Here is a 23,497-nt window from a genome sequence, read left to right as displayed (position 1 = left end):
CCATTCTGACGCGAGTTGTCCACCCCCCCACCAGTGTGAGTTAGGCATGCCTAGCACCTGTTTCCTCCTCTCGTACTAATGGACTGAGAGTGGTTTTTATTATACACTTTGTTTTAAACTCTGAGGCTCACCATAGGAATTTTTAATTTGGTGTTGAGAGGTTGGAATTTCCTTTTTCTGTGGCATTTTCTGAATGAGGTCGGCCCTGGTCAGGTTTCTGATATCAAAGGAAGGCAGTGAGCCTGTGATAGATTCTATAATTAACACATGAAAATGGTTGCAGCAAGGTGTAAAGAAAATGGCAAAGGTTTAAAGAAGATAGAACAAGTTAGTGGGGTTCTGGTTAAAGCATCTGTTTAAGTACTTGTTTCGTATTGAAAGTGCTGGCATAGGATGTGGAATGCCACTTAGAGTTGAATCAGGAAGAGGGAAGAAAGTGATTTAGAATTTAAATTATGCTATGTAATAGATGGAAGCATCAAAAGAATGGAATTTGTTCTGAAAATGTTTTCAGTGAGTAGCTATTTTTATATCAGACAGCGATCAAGCCATAAATCGCTGTCGTCTGAGATCTGTTGACCTTGTGACGTGCTGGCTCCCGAGTAGTGTCAGTTCTGTCTCTGGCAGAGTCTGCTGGGAACATTGTCTGAACATGGTCTCAGTGACGTCATGGTGGTCTTGATGGTGACACGGGCTTGGAATGACTCTTATTTAGGCATTTTTTTCTTGTAACAACTTTTCAGAACTCTGACTTGCAATTATATATGTAAGTATATATAATGTGCTTACAGCTTCCACATCACCTGGGACAGGTCAGGGCCCAGATATTAGAGGCAAATGGCTGTTTATTAATATACCAAGTGTGAAAGGGATTATTTTCTATGCTAGCCAGAATATTCTGAATGTTCTCGAAAGGAACATTGTGTCTTTTTTCCTTTGAAAGTTTTGTCTGACCTTTCGGAAATTTTGAGGTGAAGGAAAAAGAAACCTCATTTATTTTTCTCGTAGGAATAAAATTTAGAAATTTTGCCACCCATCACAAGCCTCGCAGTGCAACCCAAAGCGTAATGAAAGAGGGCAGCAGCAGCTGGGCACTTGGCACACCGGGACACTTTTGATTTTGTGGTGGTTGTACTGTGCCCCCCTCCTCTGTACCCCTCCCACTTCCTGGTCCCCACTGAGGAAACTAAGCTTTACCAGAGTCAAGTCAGCTTGCTTGCTCTAAAGATCTGATGAGGGCCCAGAAGAGTTTGCTTTACTCAGACACATTAAGAAATTAGTGAAGTTCATTATTGATGCACAGCTTGAATTGCTCATGATGTAAGTTTGGGTGTTAAATTTAAGAGTATAGTTTATTGGAAACAACATTTACTAATTGAATTTTACTTTAAATTTTGTCAGCTACAGATAAATGTCAATGAATGTAAAGATACCTCAGTTTTTATTGTAAATTTTGTGAGAAATTGTAAGACAAAAATGGCATTTTAATAAAACAATTCTTTTCTAAACTTGGTACTTCACAGTACCCCACACAGGTTGAGAAAAGACCATTTCCGAGGCAGGCGGGCAGAGGGAGGAAAGTGGTCTCCAGCCACCAGCTTTAGGTTCTGTTGCTTCGAAACTCAGGGCACGTGTTCATTTTTGAGCTGCTCCCAAAAGTGGACTTTGTTTCCAGAGCTTGTCCTGCACACCACCTCCCTTCTGCCCCTGTAAAACCATCGCTGACTATTGCTGAAGGTTCATAACAGTTTCTGATAAGCTTTTTGTTGTTAACACAGTAAATCAAAGTTTTAGGACTGGGAAGGACTTTAGTAGTCTAATACTGCTTTTCAGCCGAGAGTATTCCCCTATTTATTTTTTCTTCACTGAGCATTTCCAGCTAAATATCAATTTCTTTTATATGCTTTAAAAGTTGGGTGTTCAAAGTAGGTCAGCAGCAGAAGGATAAATAAGTCAGCCTGTCTGGCTGAGGTTTTCCTGGGAGCAGGTGTAAGGTGTCCACTACCCCAGGTCTAAGGCTGCCCATGTTTGGAAATGCTGTCTTAACATTGCTTCAATTAAGTACTTATTTTTCTAAGTTGATCCTTTAGAAGTGCTGTCTGCAGTTTGAGTCCTCTGCAGCTCTGTTTCTCACTGGCGTCTTGTGCTTCTTCCCTCCTGGATGTTCCTGGCCGGGCTGCAGCTTGGAGTGAGTGCAGAGGGTCTGAGGGTGCCCTAACCTCTGTGGGCCACACTGGCTTCTTCCATTACGTATGGAGTGTTTTTAAGTCACTTTTGGGAGCTAGTTTTTTGTTATTGTGGTTATAGAGCATGGGTGACGTCTGGTGCAGTTTAATACAGAAGATGTGTCTTTTTTCCTTTAAAACCACCTCTGACTTGAAGACAGATATGTTTTACATTTATTTATTTTGCTCTCCAGTTAATCATTTAAGGAGCATTAAGCTTAACAATGTGGGAAGGTACACACAGGCCAGAGGCTGCACACTTGGTCACCATCATAAGTGACTTCATCAGAAGATTGTCACTAGGTGACTTTCGTCACTTTGTCTTCTCAGTCGTTATCTGGAAGCTGTTTTCTGTAAGTCTTCACATTGGTGCACAGGCTTTGGTGAGTGGGGTTTTCCAGTTTTAAAGAAGAAACGGATCCAGGAGCTACTCTTATTAGTGCATTTCTTCCTGTACATCCATCTGTTTCTTGCTGCAAACTTCAAGCGCCTTCCCGGGCACCGGCCCCTCATGTTGGGTCCTCACCTGTGCCCTCACCTGTGCACCCAGCACCTGGGCAAGCAGTTAGTTGGCTTGGTAATTTACATCCTGCAGCTGCATTTGGAGATGCCCAGGAGAATATAATCTTGTAAGCATTCTCTATCTTGCTGCTAATGAGAAGCATTAGATTTTTAAAATATGTATTTAAATGTGGGGCTACTTCAGAATGTTGACCTACAAGGAGCACCAGGAAGACGCCAGTGCCTTCCAGTTCAGAAGGAATTCAGGCACTTTGCCCTTCCTGGTAACATATGAAAGGATTGTTAGTTTGCCCCCTGTGATTTGTTACTTGCAAATGAAGTGTTTTTATTTTGTTATTTTTTTGAGGGTGGGGAGAGGCATCTGTCAAAGTAACAATGTTTAGAGCGCTCTGATGATCACTTAACTTCCAGGGCAGTGACACACGTCGATCCCTGTGTCACCAGCGTGAATCTGGCCCAGCAGGCCTAGATTCTTGTGAGCCTTTGGGCAGGCGGCAGAAGTGGGGTTATTTTTCCCACGTCTTAGAAATAAATGGATGACCCTTTTAAGTGTCTGCTCTGACTCCTAGTCCGAATGTCTCCATGCTTTCTTGGTGCCTCCAGGAAACGGTTTCTTAGCTGCTCTTGCTGTTCTTTGCCTCTTTCAACCATTTGTTGGTGTTTTTGTGGAGCGGTGACTGCCTGTCCTTCCTGCCTGTTCAACCTTTCATGTCACTGCAGCTTTTTCTTCCTCGCTGCCTGTCTCTATGCAGAAATGAAAGATGGAACATTTCTTAAAGGAGGGATTCCTTTTCTTTTGGAAGGAAACTAATGTAAGCATTTTTTGTTTTTCCAAAAGGTGATTTTAAAAAAAGTCAGCTGTGATTGCATTTCTGTGTCGCCATATATTAATGCTATAGCACATAACTTGTGAGGTTTGAGTACACGTTTCAAAATTTTCAAATGTTTATTTTGTGCAACTGATAAACCAACAGTTTCTCTTAATTTGCTGTTTTTTTCCTAGAATATTGTGTGTGTTTGGATAATTATTGTTAAATTGACTGTTACACAGATCAAGTTTCTTTCCAAATTGCAGAAACAAATTTTGACAGCTATTTCAAAAACTGAGAGACAGCTATTTCAAAACTGAAAGAAATGATTGTCCAGCCCATAGTGTTAAACATTGTTTTTTGTTTTGAAGTAATAAGAACATTTTATTAGACCTAAAACTTCTGTCACAAGTCCCCTTGATAATGTGGGTTGACTTAAATTTACTGCTTAGGGATTCTGTTTATCTTCCTTTACTAGGTTTTGTAGGAGAGTATTACTTCAGTTCCAATTTCAAAGGGTTGGACAGATTTTGTGGGCTGCCTTTGCAGCTGAATGATTCAGTTTTATACTAGCTAATGTCATCTGGATCAGTGAAACTCTTGTTTTATTTGTCTCTCCAGTTAAAAGGTCATTGCAAAATGATTATTGTAGAAATTCAAGTAAGAGAAATATATAAAGCAGTAGGCGAACCCCCTGTGGCTTTGAGTCTTTGGGATTTCTTTTCTTCTTAAGTATGATAGCATGTTAATAATATGTTTTAAGACATTACTGGCCAGATAAAACAGACTTGCCGCTCAGGGCTGTCACTTCCCCACCTCAGCCCCGGTCTCCAGTCTCTTTAATAATATGTGATGTTTGAGGCTACGATAGACCATCATTAATTGCCTTAAATGATGACCATTAAGGTTATTATTTTTGCAATTAGTATTTCTATTCTTTATGTATATCTTTGCATCTTTGGAGTAATTTTGTTGGATAAGTTCCAGAAATAGAAGTAGCTCAAGAGGATATGCGTATTTAATATTTTAGTAGGTATTAAAAATTGCCCCATCGAAGGTTTTACATTTACACTTTTGTCAACTTGTTTGTGGAAATGTCTGCTCATCTCTATTTTTTCAACTCAGTATATTATCAAGTTCAGTCTTCAGTGTGATAGGTAAATAATAATTACAGTTTGCTTGTTTGCTTTCTTTAATTTTCAGTGAGGTTTAAGAGCTGGTTATTGTTCTTTGATGAATTGGTTATTTTGGTCTTGGTTCTTTTTAAACTAGGTTGGACTTTTTTTTTTTTTAAGATTTATTTATTTATACAAGCACTGGGTACAGTCAGAAGTGCGGGAGGGCGAGAGAATTCACCAGAGCGGGGAACAGAACAGGCAGACTGACGAAATACACTGCTGAGGGGAGCAGCGGGCACAGCAGGAGAGGTCTGCGCGCCATGTGGGACCCTCGCTGGCGGCTGGGGATTGAACCGGCGCTGCAGACGCTGTGGGCAGCTTGGCAGCCCAGCGCTCAACCTCTGCGCCACCAGGGGAGGCCCTAGGTTGGACTTTTTCTTATGTGTTATTTTATTTATTATTTTTTTTTGTGGGACCCTTGCTGGCGGCCGGGGAACGCACCGGGGAATGAACCAGTGCTGCAGAGGCCGTGGGCAGCCTCGCAGCCCAGCGCTCAACCGCTGCGCCACCAGGGGAGGCCCCTCTTAGGATTTTTAAAGACTTTATAATTTTTTTAATCTGTTTTAAAGATTTTTTCCACCTTTTGATGTTATTTCTGGTATTTTGGTTATATGGAAGTTTCAGATGTTTATGTAGTCAAGTTAGAACTTCTTTGCTTTCTGTGTTAAAGGCTTAGAAAGTCTTTCTCTACTTTAAGATTAAAAATTGTCTGTTCATCTTTCCTTTTAGTTGTTTTTATTTTTACTTCATAGTATTCAGTCTGTCAGGAACCCTTTGGTATAAAGAACGCGTGGGGGATTTGGGTTTTAATTTTTTCTACTTTCCTTGTTTTTCAACACCCCTCGCTAGATAATTAGTGCAGCTCTGAGCGCCTCCGAGTCTGTTTGGCAGATCCATGCAGTCGGCCCACCTGCAGGGGGCGCCCGCCCGGGCAGGCCAGCTGCTCCTCAGGACGCCCAGGCCTCCGCTGCCCAGACCCACTAGCCTGTTCACACCGCAGGGCTGACACATGCGTGGCTCCCTCCGTTCTGCGTCTTAGTCTTCCGTTTCTTTTTTTGGTTTTTTAAATGACAGAAATGGTCTTATTTTTCCACGTAACTGGGATTGTTGTTTTTAACCAGGTACTTGCGTTTGCGCGTGACGAAGGAACACTGCTCAGGTTACTTGCTTCATGTTTTCTGTAGTTTTTATGTTTACCAGTTTATGTCCTGTAACTACGTGTTTCGGATCTGCAGTATTTTAACACAACTGGAGTTTCAAATGAAACTGCAGATTTTGAGGGGGGTGATTTGCCCTAAACATCCTCTGCAGACTCAGAGTGCATTAGGTTTTAATAGGATTAAGTGAGTTTGTGTATTTCTTGATCCCTTTTATCTAGAGCCTGACCTCTGAAGGTAGAATGCAGGGAGGAGCTTTAAGGGTCTAACCTTTCTGAAATTATATCACAAATGCTCTGTGTTTCATGCTAAATGCCCACATGCGTGTGCACACACACCACACATATACACACGCACACAATTTTTTTCCCCTGAGAAGACATATAACCATTGACACTTAGAAGACAACATCTTTCTTTTATAAGCGAACTTGGAAGCAATAACCTTACGTTGCAGGGTTGAGAGGTTTGCCCCCTAATCCGAATGGCTCGTAACATAAATATTTAACAACAAAAATTGAAATAACTGAAAGTCTGGCATGAGCCACTCTCTTTTTCAGTCCTTAGCTCCAACACCCTGGATAAGCTGCTTTGATCATGTCTGTGTCAGGATCTTAACTTTTCCCCATTTTTCAGTCTGACTCTTCTATTTGAATGAAACGCTTCCCCCCGCTTAACTACCCTTCTCCTGTTTGCCTTCCAAACCCGGTTATGAGTTCTCGAATGTGATCAAGTTTTTCTTATCCACACTTGATATTTCTCTTATTCCAGTTTTTCCTTCAGGACCTGAAATTAAATTACATATGCTCCCATTTCATCAGAAAGGCTAGCTAATTTAAAACTTGGGTGTTATCTTTTCTCCACTTACGCAGGCAGTTTGGGAGTTGACCCTGGTGGGTCTCTAGAGTTGGGCGGCAGCCAGGGCTTCCTCCTGACTCCTGGGCTGATGTTCTACCAACACTGGGGTGTGAGATACGGTGTGTTACTGTTTTTACTTGGAAAAAGAATGTTAGACAATATCAGCAGTTCATTGTGTCTCTGGCATGATTAAATGGACCAACCAGTATCCAAGAATATTTTTAACTTGGCCTGTGTCTCCTTGTTGTATGGAATTGAACTTTAGCCCCCTGATGTTGAAGATTATTCAGGGACTGAGCAGCTATGGCTGTTGTCCTTTGGGGTGTTCTGCTGTAAGAGGGGGAGTCATACCTACCTCATAGGGTAGTTGTGAATTTTAAAGAAGTAAACTTTGGTAAAGTCTCTAGCACAGTGCTTGGCACATAGTAGGGTGTGTTAATTTCTTTCCCTTCCCTGCAGGCCATTCACCTGCTCTTCCCTCTACGATTTTCCATAACACAGTTTTTACTTGGAACCAGCCTTCTGCCAAGAGTCTCAGTTGGGTTGTGTACTCCTACAGCACTATTTTTGGCTTGACTTCCCTCTCCAGCTCCCAGTGGTCCAGCCACACAGTCGCCTATTGTACCAGCTGGTTGATGTAAGTCTATCCATCCTCAGAGGAACCTGGTTTCTTACCAGTAGGCTGTGTTTCTCTGAAAATGTAGCATCCTTGATAACTCATAGAATTTTTTTCTTTCCTTACCTTTGGTGGTGAATCCTAACTAGCAACTTCTTTGCACGATCCTCAAATTGGAACTAGGGTTAGAGAGTGTAACTCGGTACAGGTCTCCTAGGGAGTCCCTGAGTCTAGGCCATGCAGCTGATCAGGTAAAATGCTGTGGAGACACCTGAGGTCAAAATCCTTTTCAGTACTCGAGTGGTTTGAAAGTTGGTTATGTAAACTGTCAAGGATGATACATTTTCAAAGAAAAAAAAAATTACTGGTAAGTAACTGGGATTTTTGAGTACTTTTTTTCTCCTGTAAGTCATAAATAAGAATTCCCACACTTGTTTTCACCTACAAATGCCTTTGCATTTGAATATTATTTCATAAGTGAAAGGAATGTGGTTGATAGTTAAGGTTAATAGGTAAAAGAATGGGATCGATTTCTAGGGATACTTTCAAAGACAATGAGTTGGGTGTAGGCCTTCTGCTTTCTAAAAAGGTGCACTCAGCTTTCAAGAGAGATGGAGGTTGCGTTCTTCATCAGGGGACATCTGATGTGGCCTGTGATGTCAGAAACATTTTTTGAGTGCCTACTCGTTTGCTTTGAGACACTGTGCTGAGTGTGTTGACAGAGGTAGAGCCCCCCTCCTCCTCACTGCTGTGGCCCTCCGAAGAGAGCTAATTTCCACCCATCAGTGGCCCTGTGTAACTCAGTTGAGAGAGCCGGGTCATGGGATTATGGTGAGGCTGGGATTGGAGGCGGCCTTGGTGCCACAGGCTTTTCTGGCTTGGTTTCTGTGCTTCTGCAAGGCCTTCTGTTCCCAGGAAGAACTAGCTGACCTTGCTCAGTAGACTCGGAGCACTTCTGCATCTCTTGATGGAACAGGTGTCTAGCGGTTGATGGAATGTTCAGCTGCTTGACCTTCGTGTGACTTTGGATCGGGGTATTAAAACAGGCCAATGAGCAGGCTTGGAGGGGCAGCCTGCTCCCTACCTCCAAAACTTCAGAGGGGCCAGCACATAGATTTAGGACCCCCACCCCAGTACAAGAAAAAACCCCAAACTCCAGTTGTTTTACTAAAATGCAATTTATCTTTTACTTGAAATCACCGGGCGATGTGTAATCCTTTGTTCAGTATTGATGACGGTTCCTTGTCCCGAAGTTACCAATTCAGTAGAGGAAAGAAGACTTGGGAAGAAGAGGATGACGCGGGGGGAGTGCTGAGAACCCCACGCCTCCTGCGTTGGCATGCTCACTGGGCTTTTACCCACAGCCTCTCAGGGCAAGCACTTCAGCACCCTGATTAAGCTCCTGGTGTTGGAGTCGGTCTTGGGTCTTCATCCTGGGTGGGTGATTCACCCCACTGCCACTAGGCAGGTTAATATTCTGAACCTCAGTCTCCTCATGTGTGAAGGCCAAGGTGAGGACTATAAAACACTTAGCACAGTGCCTGCAACATAGTATGTGCTCAATAAATGTTCACTGCTGTTATTGTCGCATTGTTGAATGGATGGTTGAAGAACTGAATCAGGGGCCAAAGAGTGAAGCAGGGAGGGGTGCAGGCCCGGGAAGACTGGTTAAGAGGCCACAGCTTCCTAGTTGGTGGAGCCATGTGTTTTCTAGTGTTGTTATCTTTACCTTTGCCCTCTGCGAAAGCAGGTGAACGATTAGTCACTGTCACAGTTCCTCCTAAGTGCTCTGTCTTTACCCTCCAGTTCCACCAGGGAAGGAGCTGCTTCTGTGCCTCAGTGACTGACTGTTGTTGTCAGGTGGCCTCTGGCCTGGTGAAATGCAGGGCCAGGCATGGCCTTGATGCCAAAGATGTCCACTCTGATTTCACCAAATCGGTCCTGCTGTTTTTTAAGAACTCTTCAATAAAACTAAACATTTAGTAGTTATGTGTGTGTATGTATCTCATTTTTTGTTTCATTTTGCTGCCTCGATTGTGTTTCTTTTTGCTCTATATTCATTGATTTGTAGATTATGAATCTATGTCCAGGGTATTTTTGAGAAGGTGCTGGAGGCCTGATAATTAGGTAATGATACTTGTCAAGAAAAGCTGGATTCCTAGACAATGCAAAGTGCACAGGTTTTACCGTATTTCATAGAATCAAAGATGCAAAGATTTTAACACTTGAACATTTGAAATTGGCATGCATCTCAGAATTCCTGTGATCAGAAATGATTGTGTTATAGTTTAATTGCCAGCAGGGTTCTCCTAGTGATACAAGAGGTGATGATATATATGCCTTGACATCGACGTCTCATAGATTGCATGAAATACGGTTTTCAAGAGAATGCGTGCACTCGGCATTCCAGAAAGATGGTTTTATGACTAAGGTACCACTCTGTGGGGCAGAACAGGGACTCCAGAGGCAGACTTTGTGGGTTTAAACTCTAGCCCTGTCTAATGGCTGGCTCTGGCCAGCTGCTCATGCTTTCTCTCTCTTAGTTTCTTACCTGTAAAATGGACACTAAGAGTAGTACCCATCTTACAGTGTCGTAACGAGGACAAAATATGATAATGTGTTTAAAGTAGTGCCTAGATGTGGAAAGTGCTTAGGGGTAGCTTTGCTATAATTATTGGAGATTATAATCTTAGAGAATTGATTTGAATCTGTTTTGTTGTGATTGAAACTCAGATCTGTTACTCTTAATATTTGTGTACCATGATATCAGCAAATGACACTTGAATTTTTTTAAAAGGAAAGATAGAGATAAGAAAGGTTAATCTAACAAGTGTTCACATTCTTATTAAGTGAGGTTGAAGTAGCATATTTGGTATATATTATTATTCCACATGATTGAGATGTGAAAGGCATTAATTATTGAAATAGGAAATGCATAGTAAAAGCACGGAGCAGTTAATCTGGGATGAACTTTTAAATACTGTTTTTAATTGTTTTGATACCGGTAAGTATGGGAAGTTGAAGGTTTTGAAAATGTGCAAATTTGGAAGCTTTATTTTCTCCTTCAGTAAAAAGGAGAGAGGGAAAAAAAAAGAGGAGAGAGGGAAGAGAGTCCTTGCTGCAATGAACTTTGCAGTCTTAGGTGAATTTCCTCTTCAAGATGATTAGAGCAGGCAGCGCCCCTCTTTTTATATAACATGATAACTGTGACTTAAGGGGTCCTTTTATTCTTATGAGTCACTTTTATTTTGTCTTTTCTAGTGTTCGGTGACCAGTGATTTGGATTTTCCAACACAAGTCATCCCATTAAAGACTCTGAATGCGGTTGCTTCAGTCCCTATAATGTATTCTTGGTCTCCCCTGCAGCAGAATTTTATGGTAAGTAAATAATGTATCTTCTGCTTATTTGGTAATAATTTGCTTAAAAAAGCATAGGTTATTTTCTTGTCAAGGTGAATCAAGATACACTGTAAGTTAAAAAAGCTATCAAGGACCTCCCCGGTGGTGCAGCGGGTTGAGCGCAGCGCTGTGAAGCTGTCCACAGCCTCTGCAGCGTGGGTTTGATTCCTGGCCGGCCAGGGAGATACCCACATGGCGCGGCAGACCTCTCCCGCCTCGCCCATTGATCCCCTCAGCATTGTCTTCGGTCGGTCTGCCTGTTCTGCTCCCCACTCTGTCTCTGGTGAATCTTCTCATCCTCCCCTGCCTTTACCTCAGTTCTTGTATAAAAATAAATAAATCTTTAAAAAAAAAAAGAAAATTAATAAAAGCTCTCAAAATGTTAACAATGGGCTAACTGGTCAATACACAGCAGTACGTCTGCATTTCATGTCACTGACAGATTCTTGGAAATTGCTCCTTGAAGCATATAATGAAGCCGAATTTGACCTTCAATAATCGATGCAAGCAAGAGTTGGGTTCCTGTGGCATGTTTCTGGTCACAGGAGCATAACCAGGGGCGTAAATGGAGACCCACATACGTGTCATGTTCAGCACTAACTTGTATTTCTGCGTTCATTTTCCATCATGCTCGTTCTGGTTCAGGGGCCGGATGACAAGAGCCGGTCCCAGCAGCTCAGGGTGCGAGGAGGGGCCCACCCTGCACGGGATGCCCGCCGGCGCGGGTGGACAGGCAGGCTCCACGCACACGGAGGCCCTGAATAGCTTTCTTCGTTCTCCTACTAGTGTTTGAACAAAATGATGTCATCTATAGAGATTTAACCCTTTGCATGGTTGCTTTTCTCATGTTGTCTTTCTAATTGAGATATCTTCAATTGCAAGTGTTAAGCAAAAACCAACCTTAGGATTAAAAATAAATGTAAAAGAGTTCTTGTTATAAATCTTAAAGTATCCTGTCATCTCAGTCTGACTTTGAGGCTTTGTTAATTGAGAGCTTTTTGCTTACAGTGGTTTCAGGCAGCATGTTGTTAAATGATAAAACGAAGCCTGCACTCTTGTCTGCGGACAGCACCAGCCCAGTAGCTTCTGTCATGAGATGCTGTCAGTATTCAGTGCCTCTTCACAGAGGTAGGGTGGCGGAGGATGCGGTAAGATACACATACCATGAGCTACACCACCCCAGCCGTTTTGGAGGACACCACTCGGGGTAGTGAACTGTCATTGCCATCGGCTCCAGAGCGCCTTCCTCTAGTGAGCTGAACCTCTGTGCCCCCCGAACAACTCGCTCTTCACCCTCCCTGGCCCCTGGCAAACATGGTTATATTTTCTGTCTTTTTTTATATTCTAAATAGCTCATGTAAGTGGGAGCTCGTGGCATTTGTCTTTTTGTCACTGGTGTATTTCACTTAGCGGAACGTTCTCAAGGTGTGCGTTGTGGCCGGGTAACATGCCTGCGTGAGCGCAGCCAGCTGCTCATCCGTTTATTCCGGCAGTGGACACCTGGGCACTTTCCCCTTTCAGCTGCTGTGAATAATGCTGCTATGAACATGAATTTACAAGGGTTTCTTCTGGACCCTGTGTTCAGTACTTTTGAGTATTATCCAGAGGTAGAATCGCTAGATCATATAATTACTGTATTTTTAGTTTTTGAGGCCACAGCAGCTGTGCTGTTGACGCTGTCCCCCGTAGAGTGCACAGCCTCCTCCCAGTGCTGGTGGTTTTCTGGGTTCCTGTCCTAAGGGTAGCCGTCCTCACAGGTGAGAGGTGTAGCTAGTGATTTTGATTGGCACTTCCCTAATAATTAGTGATGTCAAGCTCTTTTCACCTTTACAGGCCATTCGAGTGTTGCCTTTGGAGAAGTATCTGTCTGAGTCGTTTGTCCAGTTTTGAGACAAGCTTGGTTTCTTGTTGTTGACTTTTAGAAATTCTCGGTATATATGTATATTAACCTCTTACCAGGTAAATGTTTCACAACAAAATTTCTTCCAGTATGTGGGTTGATTTTTCACTGATGATTTTCTTGATGCACAAAATGTTAAAAAAAATTGATACAATCCAGTTTGTCTTGTTTTTCCTTTTCTATGTCTGGTGCACCTCTAAGAGAGCAAAGCCAGACCAGTGGCATGAGGCTTGTATTGCATGCTTTCTTGTGAGAGTTTGGCTTCAGAGCTTACACTTAGCTCCTTCATTTTGAGTTAATCTTTATAAATGTCTAAGTGAAGGTCCAGCTTTATTTTCTTCACTGTGAATGTCCAGCTTTTCAAGCACCCGTTGTTTATGGTGCTGCCTGCTCATGGCGCCTCTGTCACAGGTCACCTGGCTGTCTGTGGAGGCCTCTCGTGGACCCTTGATTCCATCCCACTGCGGTTCTGGCTACTGTAGCTTTGCCGTTAGTTTCCAGAGCAGGAAGTGTGAGTCCCTCCCACTTTGTTCTTTCAAAATTGGTTTGACTTTGGGTCCCTTGGGATTCCATGTGCATTTTCGGATAGGTTTTTCTGTTTCTGCCTGAAGCAGCAGTGGGGTTTCGGGTAGGGAGGGTCTTGGGTAGTGCTCATGTGGTGCCAGCCAGCACGGTAGGTCTCCGGGGCAGGAGTGTGAGATGTGCTTCCACCCCCAGGTTGTCTTTGTTTTTTGTAGTTTTCATTGTACAAGTGTTTCACCTGGTTTGTAAGTCTAATTCCTAAGTATTTTATTTTATTTTTTTTTAAAGATTTATTTATTTATGCATATAAGAGCTGGGGTACATGCCAGAGATGCGGGGGGGGGGGGGAGAGGATTCACCAGAGAGACAGTGGGGAACAGAACAGGCAGACTGAAATACACTGCTGAGGGGAGCGGCGGGAAGACAGGAGAGGTTTGCTCGCCATGTGGGACCCTCACTGGCCGGCCGGGATCGAATCCGCGCTGCAGAGGCTGCGGATAGCTTCGTAGTGCGGCGCTCAACCTCCTGTGCCACCAGGGAGGCCTGTATTTTATTCTTTTTGATGCTACTGTAAATAGCGTTACTTTCGTAATTTCCTTTTCATTTTTTTTAAAGATTATTTATGCATACAAGAGCTGGGGTACAGGCCAGAGATGCAGGGGGTGAGAGGATTCACCAGAGACAGAGTGGGGAGCAGAACAGGCAGACTGACTGAAATACACTGCTGAGGGGAGCAGCGGGCGAGTCAGGAGAGGTCTGCTTCGCCATGTGGATTTTTTGCTCTGGCTGGCTGGGCATTGAACTTGTGCTGCAGAGGCTGCGGATTGTTTCATAGTGTGGTGCTTAACGCCTTGCGCTGCCAGGGAGACCCCGTAATTTCCTTTTCAGATTGTTCATTGTGTGCAGAAATGCAGTTGGCTTTTGTGTGTGCACTTTGCATCCTGCCACTTTGCGCGTTCATTTAGGAGTTTGGCAGTATTTCTGCAGTCTTTAGGGGTTTTGACACCACAGGTCGTATTGTCCAGTGTGATAGTTTCTTTCTGTCCTATTGGATGCTTTTTGCTTCCCTTTCTTACCTAGTTGCTCTGGCTAGAGCTCCTAGGCCTAGGTTGAATGAAAGTGGTGAATGAGAGAGATTACTCTTGCCTTGTTCATAGCAGGAAAGCTGTCAATCTTCCTATTGAACTTGATGTTCACTGTTGAATGTTTCATTTTATTCCTAGTCCATTCAGTGTTTTTGTCAAGAAAGGGTATTGGATTTTGTCACATGATTTTCCTGCATCAACTGAGATAATCATGTGGGTGTTTTTCCCTTTGTCCTGACTGTGTTGTGTGTTTACTCTTCTGATCAGTTTTCACATGTCGAACCATCCCTGCTTTTCCAGAATGATTTCCATTTGGTCATGGTGTATAATTCAGTTTAATATGCTTCCAATTTCTGTTCCCAAGTATTTTATGTGATTTTTACATCACCGTCTATAAGGGATATTGGCTTGTAGTTTTCTTTTTGTGTCTTTGGCTTCAGAATATTGCTGTCTTCATAGAATGAGTCAGGAAATGTTTCCTCTTCAGTGTTCTAGAAAAGCTTCTTGTTCCTTTGTCTTCAGACCTTGCTGTAGGCTGCTGGGCATTGGCTCCACATGCATTTCAGTGCTGTCAGTGTTGAGGTAGTTTGGTATTGTGGAGTGTTCTTAATTTATGCATGAGAGCACATCATTTTTTATATAAACTTTAGTGGTTCCTTGATACTGTTTTATATCCTCAGAATTTTATTATGTTGACTGTTTCTTAATTACTAGATTATCAAATGTGGTCAAGGTATTCCTTACTTAGGCTAGGTTTTTTTTGGAGGGGGGCACCTGATGATGTTTATAGTTGATTCTCATAAGCAGTAATGCTTTGATTCTGAGATTTTAACATCTGAAATAAAAATGTGTTCAGATTGAATGTGGGTCAAATTGTAATTTGCTGCATTTTTCCCTTTCTTAGAGGCACATAAAAGAACGGGAGACTTGAATAGTTGACAACATGTTAGGTGAATCACATGCGATGTTTTTTGTTACATTCCCCACCCCCTACCCCCCACCAGTTTGTTTTCTCAGGTGTGCTCGTTGGCGAGGAGGGACCTTCTATTTCTTGGAGCTTTTCGTTTGCCGTCTGTAATTTCAGATGCGGAGAAGAGGTGGTAGCAGGGGAAAGATGAACCGTCTAAGAAAAACATTGTATTTTAGTTATTTTGATTAAAAATATTTTTATTAGGATAAGCTTTTTAATGTATGTATGTACTTTCACTTTTAGGTAGAAGATGAAACTGTTTTACATAACATTCCTTATATGGGAGACGAGGTTTTAGACCAAGATGGGACTTTCATTGAAGAACTAATAAAAAATTACGATGGAAAGGTGCACGGGGATAGAGGTGAGCCTTACGTGTATTTTCTTAGAAAGGGGGGCCAAAAAGTTGAGAGATACTTTGATCTTCTAAGCATAGGGCATGAAAAAGTAACAAGGTTACATTTTGTGTTGTACTGGCTTGGGTTTAAAGGACTAAAATTTTCAGTGTTTCCACTATCTTTGAGTTGAAAGATCATGATTGCACTAGATATTTATATGGTTGTTTAAAACAAGAATATTGTCAGTGCCATCTCCGTTAAATACAATTTTCTTAATTTTGGGGTAGATGCAGATTTTATTAGTCAAGTAAGTGGGACTCGGGCTTGCATAGGCCCTCTGCTGACTAAGCAGCACCGAACTTTGGCCATTAGAATGTGGCTGCTGCCTCCTGTGCCAGGGACACTGTGTTGGGAGGGGCAGCCGTGTGTTGTCACCACCAGCTGTTGCTGACTGGGAAGCAGGTCCTTCAGATTCATGGTTTGGGAGGAGGCAGAGGCCCCAGGGAGCTTCAAGAGGACCGGGTTATCGTACCAGGCCTGGAAGCTTTGGAGGGTGGGGGGGTGGTGCAAGAAGGTGAAGGTTTTGCAGCTAGATTTTGCTTCCTGGCTTTGTCTCAGGCCAGCCTACTCTCCCCCCACTGTAACGCTGTTGTCTTAATGCTGACTGGCAGGCTCTGACCGGCCCAGATTTGAAAAGCTCATGTAAACAAACCTTCCACTTTCCTCTGTGTGCTTTTATTTGATTTGCCAGAATGTGGGTTTATAAATGACGAGATTTTTGTGGAGTTGGTGAACGCGCTGGGCCAGTACAATGACGACGATGATGACGACGAGGTGGATGACCCTGAGGAGCGAGAAGACAAGCAGAAGGACCTGGAGGACAGCCGTGACGGTGTGTCTGGGCTCTGGCCCGCCCGGAGCTTTGGACGTTTTCCCAGAAACAGTCAATACAAGTAGATCTTGATTCTGTCTTTCTCTGTTTTTTTTTCCGTTGTTAAATATCACATGCATTATAGTATAATCAAAATTAGAATATGATTTGTAACATTTTAATCTCTACGTGAGCATCTTGATTTCCTTGGGTTGGCAGAAGAGCAGTCTGCGTTTTGGGTGTCTGGTGGGGGGGGGGTGTCATCACCATGTGCTGCACACGCCCCGTCTGGCCGGCCCCAGCTGGCTGCTGTAGGTCCACTTACTCCTCCTCACTCCGCTCCTTGCGCAAGGTGGTGTCTCCTTGGGTCTGTTTTCTAGTTGAGATGGGGGTGCAAAGGTGCAGTACTATTGCAGGCCAACTGTTGGGGCGAAAAAGAACCCAGAACACCTTGGGGATGACGAGGCCTGAGTGATACCCACTCAGCCCAGCACTGGCTGTGGCTTCCTAGGAAAACAGTGGATCCCAAGATCCCAAGCTCGCAGAGGCTGGGCTCAACTGGTTACTAACCAGTATAGAAGAGTTTGGAGGAAGTTTCAATTTCAAAGAAGCGTAACATTGTTATCACAGGCAGGCACCCTAGAGATCATTTGGTTCAGCTCTTTATGCAGGTAAAGAAGCAGACCTGGTTGGGGCAGCGCCAGCCCCTGGCACAAAGCCAGGGAGCAGCAGAGCTGCAGTTAGAACCTAAGTTTCCCGCCTCCTGGTGCACTGAAAACGTTCTGTTGCTCAGTTTGAATTCTAAGCTTGACCTACCAGCATTCCCCAGGCACATGTAAAATCCATTTGAAGTAGGTGAACCACAAAATGGATGATTTCTTAGAAAATCAGCCTTGCTTAGATGCAGTTTGGAGAAGAAAACGAGAGATCGAAAGCTTGTTAACTTTGCTTCTGTTTTTCCCTTTCGTATTTCCCTGTGTAGATAAAGAAAGCCGGCCACCTCGAAAATTTCCTTCAGATAAAATTTTTGAAGCCATTTCCTCGATGTTTCCAGATAAGGGCACAGCAGAAGAACTAAAAGAAAAGTAAGACTTTGCTTGGCACGCACGGGACTCGGGGGTTTATGGACAGGCAAGCCTGGTCCTGCCCCGCCCTGCCCCGCAGCGTGTGCGGGCTCCCGTCACTGGAGGGAGCGCGCGTGCGCGCGCACACACAGACACACACACACACAGAAAATTTGTAGACACTTGTAGAAATATTAGTGTAGTTGATGTTTATTTAAAATGAAAATGCTAGCTTTGCTGTGATCTGAATCGCATCTTTGGATTTGATCATTGCTGTGAATGCATCGTGTTTAACAGGCCGGTCTCAGGCAGGGTGAACATCAAACAGAAAACCTCCCAGAAACCACGTCCAGAAAAGTGCCTTTCGGCTTACCTTTACTGTGTTTTATTGCTTTGCTCAGGTACAAGGAGCTCACTGAGCAGCAGCTCCCAGGCGCGCTCCCCCCCGAGTGCACCCCGAACATCGACGGGCCCAACGCCAAGTCCGTGCAGCGGGAGCAGAGCCTGCACTCGTTCCACACGCTCTTCTGCCGGCGCTGCTTCAAGTATGATTGCTTCCTGCACCGTAAGTGCCACCTTGCTGGGGGCACCGCCCCGACTTGCCGCGACGGGGGTGGGGGGAGCACGGGGTTAGCAGGCTCTGACTTCCTGGCTTGTTGCTGGCCAAGCGGCTGCTTTACAGTGACTCGTTACTGTGCACCTGCTGAGGGCCGGGCAGCGCTGCCCATACTGATGACCAAGTGTGTCAGCTGAGGAGTTGGCTGGAAAGATGATTGTTGATATAAATTTCTACCTGTAGGGTTGTTGGAAAAGTCATGACCTATTTTTTCTGTTTTTCAAGCAAGAAGTGTGTCATGACTTTTTTGAGAGCCCAGTATTTAGTGTTCAATTTACTTTGTTTCGGTTCTTTTTAAAAATCTATCTCAAGTTATTTCGATATAACTAAACTACTAAAATTCCACATACATGCGTCACCTTTTCCTTTTAAAAATCCCTGCACTTGAATGCAGGTAAGCGTAAACTTAACGAAGTGTCCGTGATCATATATGGAGTATTTTTCTGATGTTTGTTGGGAAATGAGGTGTTTTAGTAAATATTCTAGGTAACAAATTTCTTTAAGCATAATTTGAAAGTACACTTCTGTTACTTTTGAGGCACATATTTTGAACAATACGTTCAAATGTGTGAATGTTTCTTACCTCCCAGTTCTGTAAGCCGAGTTCCCCTGACCCAAGCCAGCCTCTCGCATTACATGGACGGGCGGCCGCCTGGCGCGGTGGCACCCTTGGGGCCTGTTCCCCTGGGTGAGTTGTTTCCCTGTAAAACGCCCCAATGGCCTTGCCTTTTTGTGTCTTGTGCCACCTTTTACAGAATCTTCCCCTCCGAGTCCCTGGCACCTCTTACTTAATAAGCCCCCTGAGCAGCCGTGTCACCTCACTGAGTCGTCGCTCCATCTCCTTCCATCAGCCGCGGCTCATGCCTGGTTTGCCGGCTGATGAGTGTTTGGTCTGGAAATAGCAGTGTGCACGTGAGATTTCACGAGATGTCGTAAGTGGACTTGTCAGTGTTGTCTTCACACAGCCCTGAAGAACAGTCCTCTTGAATGAATTCTGCTTTATACACTGTCATTTCATAAAATACCTCTAACTTTTATTAAGACCATGGTAAATTGCATTCAGTGATCACTATAACAAAAAAAAAAGGTGGAAACTCTACTTTGGAGTCAGTGAAATAACCTTTTTAATTGGTCATATAGATGAAACCCTTAATGTACCTTTTTTGTTGTACAAATGAACCAAAGAAGTAGAACACACTTAAAATATCTTTTAAATCGATGGACAATGGACGGGCAGTGTCGGTGCTGCTGCGTCTGTGTAGACTGTGAAGCACGAGTGGTACTCACTGTGCGTGTCACCAGTGTCCCATTGTGCTGTTCGGGTTTGAGTACATTTTAGGCTTCATTTCTTACCTCTAGCCCTTTCCATTTGGAGTTATCCTGATAGCAGTGTGGTTCCAGCCCCCTCCCCCGTTTCCAGATCCCTCAGGGTGCCTAGGTGCCTGGGTGCGCGCAGGCCGGGCTGCACGCCCTTTCTCGGGCTGCATTCCGGGGCCTGCACTTTACGTCCTCTTGAATTTTCTGAAGTTCTCTTGCCGAGTCCCGTCAGCGGTGGCGATGTTCGCTGGGGTCTCGGGGGCGGCCCCCCGTTCTGGTTCCGGGGCAGTTGGAGCGGCTCCTTTTCCTCCTTGAGCCACAAGGACTGGGCCTTGGTCAAGCCCTCGCCCCAGGGAAGGAACAACAGTTCTGTCCGCTTTGCTGACTCTTGTTTATACACTTGGTTTTCCTAAAGAATTGAAGGCTGGAACTTTGCTAAGAGAAACCTCCTAGTCAGTCCTGTGTTGTTTAACTAAATGCAATGTGAAATTAAGAATACTTGGGTTTGGGCCTCCCTGGTGGCGCAAGGGGTTAAGCACTGCACTAGGAAGCAATCCGCAGCCTCTGCAGCGTGAGTTCGATCCCCGGCCGGCCAGGGAGTGACCCACATGGTGCAGCAGACCTCTCCCATCTCGCCCGCTGCTCCCCTCAGCAGTGTGCTTCGTCAGTCTGCCTGCTCTGCTCCCTGCTCTGTCTCTGGTGAATCTTCTCACCCCCCTCATCAGTGGCTTGTATCCCAGTTCTTATATGCGTAAATAAATAAATCTTTAAAAAAAAAATACTTTGCTTTTTACAGCACTGCTACTATGTAAATTTTCTACTGTAGCTTGAACTTGTTCTTGGCTCATCTTAGACTGTGTAATTGTGGCTTCTGATGAGTCTCCCCTAGCTAGTTCTGATTAAGGGGCGTGTTCTAGCTCGGGACTGGCAGGGGCCGTGTGCACGCGCAGACACATGCACTTTTTGTCTTCTCTGAATTTGGTGAGACTGTCAATCTGTAGGTACAGTCTGTGGTGTATATAGTTTAGGGGCCCGTCTGAGCCACCCACACTGTCTTTGGGAGCTCTGGCTGCGAAGAGCTTGCTGCCGGTGGGTGGCCGCACCGCACGTGAGGCCTTCCCTGGGCACCCCGGCCACCGCCGAGCACACGTTCTGGGGAAACGAGACACTCGGAGCAGAATCTGAGCCTTGAATTCCTGCTTTAAAAACACAATCAGTTTGACCGTTTCCTCCCTTTTTCTGTCTTCATTTTCTCTCCAAGGTGTCTGGCTTTTTACAAATATTTAGAAAATGATTTTGTTTCATGAATATGACACTTGTTTTTATGCAAATCGAAACCACCTTCAGGCGTTTATGAGGAGGCCCCGAAAGAGCGCTCTGCGGGGGCCAGTTTCCTGCCTCCCCGGGGTCTCTGGCCTGCGCACCCTTGTCTTGTCCTCACTTGCGGCCTCCTCTTATCACATTGTTTGGGAATTTTAAATTTCAAATGCTTTCTCTTTTTTAAAACCTTTTATTGGTGTTTTTTCTGTGAGAAGGTGCGGACTCTACAAGTTCTCACGAGATTTCTGACTTGTGTATGATTCAAAGAAATGGAATTTCAGTGTCCTGCGGCTGTCAACTTTATCTTAAAATACTAATCTTCAACAAGGGGTGCCCCAGTTCTCTCCCCATTTGACAAGCTGATTGCCAGCCTTCTTTAGAAATCAAGACATCGTCTTAAAAATGAAGAAGTAGGAAGTCTGATTTCATTATAGCACCAGCATCAATTGTTTTTCTATGGTGATTAAATACTCAAATATTTATAATCAGAGTTTCGAGGTTACGTGCATCGATTTTGTTTGCAAGGAGACAAATTACATATTGCTAAAGATGGCAGGGTTTGCAGTTTCTCTGATGGGGGCTGGTGGGCGGCATAGTGCTGCAACATGGGCAGGGGGGAAGGTCCTGGAAGGTGGGGACTTCTGCCCTGAGCATGCTCATTACCTTTTCCATGGGGTGGCAGACAGTGGGATGGATAGCAAATATTTCATGTTGTATTTGGCTACTTTATGTTTCATTTATTTTGCAGCTTTCCACGCCACACCCAACACTTACAAGCGGAAGAACACAGAGACAGCTCTGGACAACAAGCCTTGTGGGCCACAGTGTTACCAGCACTTGGTAAGCGTGTGCTGAGAGCCAGAGGGTGTGCAGGGCTTGGCTGCACTTGGGAGGTCTATGAAGTGAGCGTCTGCGGCTGGGCCCTGCTGTGGGCCGTGTAGTAAGAGTCCCCTGCTGCAGCCCCCAGCCTGTGCCCTGCGCGGGCCCGTGCTGCTGTCCGACGGCTCCGCTCTGCCGTCTCTTAGCAGTGCGCAGTCTTTAGGACCAGGCGCCAGCCTCGGACCAGGCGTGGTCTGGAGCGAGGCACAGGTGGCCCCCAGAGCCGGAGGCTCTCAGTCCTGGGGGTTAGTAGCTGGCGGCCGCTGGGCCCGGCGAGTTGCAGACCAGAGTTGCCGCGGCTGTATTATCACAAGCCACAGGGTTTTCTAATGTTCTGGAGAAAAGGTAAGGGGTTAGGAAAATAGGAAGTAGGAAGTCTGTTCTTTCATGGGTACTATCTTATTTTTACCATTTCCCCTCTTTGAACCAAGCCACTCCCACCTAGGAACTAAATGGGTAGATATTGCCCGTTGGATTTTGGACAGAAGATTCATTGAATGGCACCTGCAGAAGGTATCTTATTTTTAAGCAGTTTGGTTTTTGTAGAATGAAGTATAAACTGTTGGCTGCTCTCAACTTCTCCCTTCTATCGCCACTTAAAAAAATAGAATTAAGCACTGTTTTGTAATATTCTTTACATGGCAGAATTTTATTTGGCACATGTAAATATCTCCGTAACCCATGTCCTTGCCGACGTTACATGCTTTGAGTCTGGATGATCATACCTTGTGATGCAGAATGTAGCCCTCCAGCCTCACTCCCAGCGCGCCTTTCGTGTCTTCCTGGGGGCGCTGTGTGCGTCCCGGGCGAAGCTGGCTGTGTTAGTAGTGAGGAAGGAGGGGACTGTGTCCGGCATGCTAGTTTTGGTTTCTTTCCGTGCACTTCACTTATGACCGTGGAGGGGGTGAGGGGGAGTCTGCCTGGACACGCGCGCTAGGCAAATGAGTCTTTTTGTAAAAGTTCTCTTCAAATAGATCACGTTACAGAAAACAGTCTCGACGCTAGTTTGCTAATGACAATCACTATTTAGGGTTCTCAAGCAGAGCTGCCTTGCTGTGCCTGGTTTGGCACCGTTTGAGCCCTGTGTGGAACTCAGAGTTACCTTCCTAAAGTTTTCAGACCATCAGAAGCATGTTGAGAACGAGTAATCTCTCTGCAAGGGGCTGTCTGTGATAGAGGGGCGTTTCTGAACATGTTCTTGAGTGACCTGCCTTACTGCCATGCTTTTGTTTTCCTCCCTCCATCAAGATGAGTCTTGGCATTTGACCTCGATGTCTACGTTTCTCACTTTGCAGGAGGGAGCGAAGGAGTTTGCTGCCGCCCTGACGGCCGAGCGGATCAAGACCCCACCAAAGCGCCCCGGGGGCCGTAGGAGAGGGCGGCTCCCCAACAACAGCAGCCGCCCCAGCACCCCCACCATCAACGTGCTGGAGTCGAAGGACACGGACAGTGACAGGGAGGCTGGGGCTGAGACGGGGGGCGAGAACAACGACAAAGAGGAAGAGGAGAAGAAAGACGAAACCTCCAGTTCTTCTGGTGAGCCAGACCTGGGGCTGCGCCTGGCGGTCGGCAGCTGTGCGGTGGGGGGCTGGGGGGCCCGGAGTAGCTCTGGTGGTTGATGAGCTTCCACTGGAATGAGAGCCCCGGAGCAGGGGATTTCTCACGGGTGCGGCCCTGCACCCTGTTGCTGTCTCTGCTCCCAGCCTGACTGGCCAGCGCTCTGTGCCCGCCCGGGTTGTTTGAAGCTGGCGGTCCTGTCCATTCTCTCCCGTGTCACCGTGGCCGTCCTGCTTTCCCAGGCAGGGCCTGACGAGGTTGCGCCGATGCGGCCGGCTCGCCCTCAGGCCCCGGG

General features: G+C 45.1%; 1 protein-coding gene across 6 annotated transcripts in view; it reads left to right on the top strand.

Annotated features, from left to right (window-relative positions):
- EZH2 (enhancer of zeste 2 polycomb repressive complex 2 subunit) overlaps positions 1-23,497 on the top strand; it is a 51,713-nt gene that overhangs the window by 21,360 nt on the left and 6,856 nt on the right. For all 6 annotated transcript variants that reach the window (XM_054692756.1, XM_037515346.2, XM_054692755.1 and 3 more), the window contains 7 exons: positions 10,626-10,742; positions 15,484-15,604; positions 16,330-16,470; positions 17,432-17,534; positions 17,915-18,078; positions 21,515-21,606; positions 22,941-23,181. In XM_054692756.1, coding sequence (XP_054548731.1) covers positions 10,626-10,742; positions 15,484-15,604; positions 16,330-16,470; positions 17,432-17,534; positions 17,915-18,078; positions 21,515-21,606; positions 22,941-23,181 — 979 coding nt within the window. The remainder of the gene's footprint in view (positions 1-10,625; positions 10,743-15,483; positions 15,605-16,329; positions 16,471-17,431; positions 17,535-17,914; positions 18,079-21,514; positions 21,607-22,940; positions 23,182-23,497) is intronic.

Source organism: Talpa occidentalis, unplaced genomic scaffold, assembly GCF_014898055.3.
Source record: "Talpa occidentalis isolate TD23 unplaced genomic scaffold, MPIMG_talOcc4v2.1, whole genome shotgun sequence".
NCBI lineage: Eukaryota > Metazoa > Chordata > Mammalia > Eulipotyphla > Talpidae > Talpa > Talpa occidentalis.
The sequence above is the reverse complement of the archived record's forward strand: the minus strand, read 5'-3'. Positions and strand labels throughout refer to the sequence as shown.